The sequence below is a fragment of the Lactuca serriola genome, chromosome 8, assembly GCF_051521515.1.
Source record: "Lactuca serriola cultivar US96UC23 chromosome 8, Lser_US96UC23_V15, whole genome shotgun sequence".
Taxonomy (NCBI): domain Eukaryota; kingdom Viridiplantae; phylum Streptophyta; class Magnoliopsida; order Asterales; family Asteraceae; genus Lactuca; species Lactuca serriola.
Genome location: NC_136415.1, coordinates 115,340,665 through 115,346,737, shown reverse-complemented (window position 1 = coordinate 115,346,737; position 6,073 = coordinate 115,340,665). Strand labels below are relative to the sequence as shown.

The window sequence follows — 6,073 nt, the reverse complement described above, 5'->3', positions numbered from 1 at the left end:
GTACAACTTGTTGTCCATTTGTCTTCTCACTCACTGTATTGTGATCACTAATTAGAATGTGAAAATATTTGATTTTATATATTAAAAAAAATACAAAGCAAGGTAATTTTGTGTTTTAGGATTTGGAATAGGCATGTTCCAATTCGATTTTCTTGGATTATCCTAAATCAAATTTCGTAAAATCTCAAATGATAGGGTCGAAATTACAGATTTTATAAAGAGTTTTGTATACGATCATTGAATCATCAAAGTATTTTCATTAATATTCGAAACCCAACATATAACAAAACATACATACACAAACTCATTTCAATATCAACGAAGGCTTTGAATATGTTGAGACCGTTGGACAACCGTCCTTGGAAAACTGTAAAAATAGGGCTTTTCTATCCTTAGAGTAAAATTTTGGAAGTATAATACACCTATTTTCTAGTAGTGTCCCATGTTGTAACTTACAAATTGAAAGTTATATCCATTGGCAATTGAAAGTTATAAAGGTTTTCATTGACTTGCTCAGACACAGTTCAAGTAGCCAAAAATTAGATATTATGCGATTAACCAAAAAACATAATAATATCTAACTTAGAGTCGATATGATTCAACTCAAGTCAAATTTATGGTTCATAAAATTAAAGGAACATGTGTGTTTGTTTCTAATTTTGGAAAAGCAACTTAACAACCTCTAAGATTTTCCCATGTTTAGTCCATTCATTTCCTCCCGCTCATTTCCCCATACATTCCCCATTACACATTTCATCTTCATCTTTGTTTCCTTCTTTTGCATTTCCAAAATCAAAACAAAACATTTTTTTTTGATGTTCGAAAAGTTAACCTGAAACACAATGAAGGGGGTGGATCTTGAGAGCGTTGAGATCGACCCGATGGATCAAAAATCATTTGCAGCAAATGCTAAAGACCGAGCATCAAAACGTATCACAGATAATGGAAGCAGGCAAGGCGGGTTGCTACCAATATTAAGCCGCAACTCTAGTAAGGCAAAATCTACCCGAAAGAAGGCTCTCCCTGGTGGTGGAGCGCCTAAGATGGGCCGAACAACCTCAAGTGCAGCCAAAGGGCTTAACAGCTTGCGGTTTCTTGATAGAACGGTAACTGGAAAAGAAGGGGATGCATGGAGAGCAATTGATCGACGTTTCAATCAGTTTTCGGTGGATGGAAAGCTGCCTAGAGATAAATTCGGAATTTGTGTTGGTTAGAAAGATTTGAAAATTGTGTCTAAGATTAATGCAATATAACTTCTTTGTTGAACATTTCCTTTATCTTTAATTTGTAGGAATGGGAGATAGCATTGAGTTTGCGGGAGAATTGTATGATGCCATGGCTAGGCGTAGGAACATTGACGCCGAAGGTGGGCTCACTAAAGATCAAGTCAGGAGTTTTTGGGAAGAGATGACAAAGAAAGACCTTGACGCTCGGCTTAGCATCTTTTTTGACATGTATGTTAATTAGTTTATGGGTTTAACGTTTGCTTTTGAAAAAATCAAACTAGAATCACAATGAAAATCGATTCTTATAATCTGAGCTTCTAAACGAGTAAATGTCAGGTGTGACAAGAACGGAGATGGGATATTATCAGAAGATGAGGTAAAAGAGGTGAGACATTAATTAGAAGCCAATTTTTTTTCTTGTTAATTCGCTTCTCCAAGCTCAAAGTTCATCTCCTGTTTTAGGTACTTATAATGAGCGCTGCGGCAAACAAGCTTTCGAATTTCAAGAACCAAGCCGGGACCTATGCAGCTCTAATCATGGACGAGTTGGATCCCGACCACCGTGGCTACATAGAGGTTACAAACATATACAATTTTGGTGCATGTTTCTTGGGTGTTTTCTATTTTTCTAAAGTGTTTTATTTCTGGAACAGATGTGGCAACTTGAAATCCTGCTTACGGGTATGGTATCAAATGAAACAAACCCCCAATTAACGAACATCAAGAAGAAGAATGAAGAAACCACAATTCTAGTAAAAACGATGATCCCATCAAAGTATCGCAATCCAATTAGCAGACGCATTAACGAATGGACAGAAGCTGTAATAGATAACCGGAAAAGAATATTCGTAGTAATTTTACTCCTCCTTCTTAACATCGCGCTTTTTGCATGGAAATTCCATCAGTATAGCCTATTGCCAACGTTCCAAGTCATGGGTTATTGTGTATGTACAGCCAAGGCTGCGGGTGAAACCCTAAAGCTTAACATGGCTCTAATTCTCGTTCCAGTTTGCAGAAGAACACTCACTGCGTTACGTGAAACGTTTCTTGGCAAAATTTTCCCTTTTGACGATAACATTAACTTCCACAAAGTCATTGCGGTTTTCATTGTAATTGGCACTATAGCTCATACTGTTGCTCACTTGGGTTGCAATTTTATACGGATTACCACTTGCCCTGCGGACACTTTCCAGCGTGTTTATGGTAATTTGCTGGCAGCGCAGCCAACATACGTGGACTTACTACTCACAGTCCCAGGATGTACGGGGATTCTAATGGATGTTATGATGTTCTTTTGCTTTCTCCTAGCGACACACGCTTTCAGGAGGAATGTGATCCATTTGCCATGGCCGTTTAACCACTTAGCAGGTTTTACTTCCTTTTGGTATGCTCATCATCTTCTGGTTATCGTATACATCTTGTTGATCCTTCATGGATACTTCCTGGTCTTTGCCACATTTTGGTATAATAAAACAGTAAGTCAATGGAACGATTTACCCTCTTTTCTTTATTGTAATGTATAATAGTCTCTTCGAGATTTGAATAATCTGCAAAGTTACCTTGCAGACATGGATGTATCTTGTGGTCCCGATGCTAATGTATTCAACTGAGAGAGTCTTTACCGCCGGTGATCATCAACATCGAGTCAATATCGTTAAGGTGAACAATGGTGCTACTCTCATTTCTACCATACTCTATATCTATTATTAAAAGCTTCTATGTTCACCATGTCCCAGAGAAGTCTAGGACATTCCAGTATCTTTAACAGTCTTCTAGAACACATGATGTTTTAGAATATTTTAGAGTCTAGCGGTATATTATGGAATCTTCTATAGTTTTCCATAATAGTCTAGAATCTTTTAGAAAGGATTCTAGAACAATCGAATTTCTTATAGATATTAAGATTGGTTCTATTGAGCTAATGATGATATTTTAACACATAATGTGCCTTCTGGGCTTGTTGTATTGATTACTTTAGGCTATCATATACACCGGAAACGTGCTAGCGCTCTACATGAGTAGACCCCATGGATTCAAGTACAAGAGCGGGATGTATCTCTTTGTTAAATGTCCAGATATATCAGGCGTTGAATGGTAAATATACATACACCACTTTGATCTTCAAAAGTTATATATATATATATATATATATATATATATATATATATATATATATATATATATATATATATATATATATATATATATATATATATATATATATATAATCGATTGATTTGTTGGTCACAGGCATCCATTCTCCATTACTTCTGCACCTGGAGACGACTACTTAAGCGTACATATCCGGACCTTAGGAGATTGGACAACGGCCCTTAAAGAAGAATTCGCGAAGGTAAAGGAACATATTTTAGGCTAAATGTACCAAATTCTGAAGCTTCATTATACTTCTTTCATCTACAACCTTTGTTTTTTTTTCTGTTAATCTGAATTCTAAAACACAGAAATGCAGGCCTGCGAGCCTCCACCACAAAAACCTCAAGTTGCTGCTTCTTCTTCAAGAGCTATAAAAGGAAACCTTGTCCGATTGGAAACTAAAGCGAATGTAAATATTCCTATAGAGGAAGCACAAGCAGTGTGAGCATCGAAACCAGCTCAAATTTGCTCAATTTGTTTAAACACTTTTGTTTCGTTTAATGATCTTTGCAGTTTATTCTTCTAGGTACCCTAAAATTATCATCAAAGGACCATATGGAGCGCCGGCTCAGGATTATAGAAAATACGACATCCTATTACTAATTGGCTTGGGTATAGGAGCCACTCCATTCATAAGCATTTTGAAAGATCTCCTAAACCACCAAAGAGAAGCAGTAGTAAGTAGTAAAATACTAGTAGCATGTTAGCATAAATATGGGTATATACTTATATGCTAAATAATTTTGTTATAGGGTTTTGAGGAGAAGGGCCCAGATCGAGCATACTTCTATTGGGTGACAAGGGAGCAAGGCTCGTTCGAATGGTTCAAAGGAGTTATGGATGATATTGCAGAGTACGATAAAAATGTAGGTTCTAAGAAAAACGAATTCTCACTTGTTCTTTGAAGTGCATCCATAATGTAGAGTTAAATGGAATGGTTGAATGAGGTACAATGCCTAGCTAGTTGGCATTCAATGGGTTAAACTCAACCATAAGGTTACGTCAAGTTGGTATTCAATGGATATAAGATAATTGAATGGATATATGACATTCAAGTTGGCATTCAATGGATATATGTCAATTGAACTGTTCAATGGAAAAATGAAACTTTTTTAATATAAAATGATTAGCAAATAGATGATTATTTTTAAAATTGTTCTATTGAACATTTCTAGAGTTGAAAATAGGGAAATTGTCAGAAAAATCTTAATATTTCACTTTAGTCCTAATTTTTTTTAACATAAAAGTCTCGATTATTTCATTTTGGCTTAAATTAACAAAAAAGTTATTTTATTCTTTTAACAATAAATGATATATTATTGTGTATAATCAAATAATCGAGACTTTTCTGTTCAAAAAAAAAAAAATTGGGACTAAAGTTAAACTTTTTCGAAAATATTGAGATTTTTCTGATAATTTCCCTTGAAAATATTGTAGAAAAAAATTATAAAAGTTGTATAAAAAGTAGAATGATGATGTGACAATCCATCAAACTCTATAGAGTTCAATACACTGGGGATGTTGGGGATATCCTAACACGAATAAAAGGAAAATTTTTGTTTTAAATAGAAGATTTTAATGTTAATTACAGCATCTGATCGAAATGCATACCTACTTAACCTGTGTTCATGAAGAAGGAGATGCACGATCGGCGCTTATTGCCATGGTGCAGTCTTTGCAACATGCCAAAAACGGAGTTGATGTCGTCTCTCAAAGTCGGGTATGTTTTCTTTGAAATCGTGATCTTGTATCCTTTTTTTCCAACTAGAATTTAGATTCTAACAAATAGAGCATAACAGATAAGAACACATTTTTCAAGACCTAACTGGAAGAGAGTATTCAACACTTTGGCAAGCAACCATGATTCTGCTAGAGTTGGTAAACACCTTGTTTCAGTATGTGATACAGTGTTTCTTCATGTTTGTTGGCAACCATTTGACCATTGGTGATCCACAGGTGTATTCTATTGTGGGGCCCCAACGCTTGTAAGACCATTGGAAAGTCTTGCCAAAGAACTTAGCATAGAAACCTCAACTCGCTTCGATTTCCACAAGGAGAACTTCTAAAAGGCGATTGTTCTTACATTTATGGTTCCTAGAAATTAACATGTACGTGCAGAATACATCGTTAGGGTTGTGAATCTCAATTGAAGTTCCAATATTGCTCCTTGTATCGAATAGCATGTGTTTTATGTTAGAAAAGGATGGTTCCCGAAGTTTTTGATGTAAATGTGTATGTATAGTGGCTATCATCACAGTCTTCCATCAGTATGATATCACTTTAAATGGGTGTTTATAGTTATAAATTAGAGATATTGAAGATAGGGGAAGAGAAAGGTCAATATCAAGTACTAGAAGCAGCACAATTACAAAATAGCATAAAGATATACTTGTAATTACCTTATGGTAGAAGGGTAAATTGTATGTTGGCAGTTGTACAGCTTGTTAAACAGATTACCTTATTCAATCATTAAGTTTTTCTTGCAAATATGGCATTGCAAACCCTATAACGGTTTACCAAACCTAAATTCTTATACGCGTGACCGTGCCAATGGACGGGGAAGCTTGGGCGACTGCCTAGGGCCTCCAAATTTTTAGGGCCCCTATTCTTACATATAATATTTTATTATGTTAGTATAGAAAAAAAAGCCTTATATATATATCATGTATAGGAGTTGAGAGGAAAAAGGAAAT

General features: G+C 35.4%; 1 protein-coding gene across 1 annotated transcript; it reads left to right on the top strand.

Annotated features, from left to right (window-relative positions):
* The first annotated feature begins 797 nt into the window (after window positions 1-797).
* LOC145066377 (putative respiratory burst oxidase homolog protein H) lies at window positions 798-5,799 on the top strand. Its single transcript, XM_079013608.1, has 14 exons — window positions 798-1,209; window positions 1,292-1,454; window positions 1,563-1,611; window positions 1,689-1,802; window positions 1,880-2,701; window positions 2,793-2,885; window positions 3,205-3,320; window positions 3,477-3,579; window positions 3,697-3,821; window positions 3,907-4,054; window positions 4,133-4,246; window positions 4,972-5,100; window positions 5,180-5,258; window positions 5,337-5,799. Exons 1-14 carry the CDS (start codon window positions 843-845, stop codon window positions 5,444-5,446), a joined length of 2,532 nt encoding a protein of 843 aa, XP_078869734.1. The 5' UTR covers window positions 798-842; the 3' UTR covers window positions 5,447-5,799.
* Window positions 5,800-6,073: the final 274 nt, after the last annotated feature.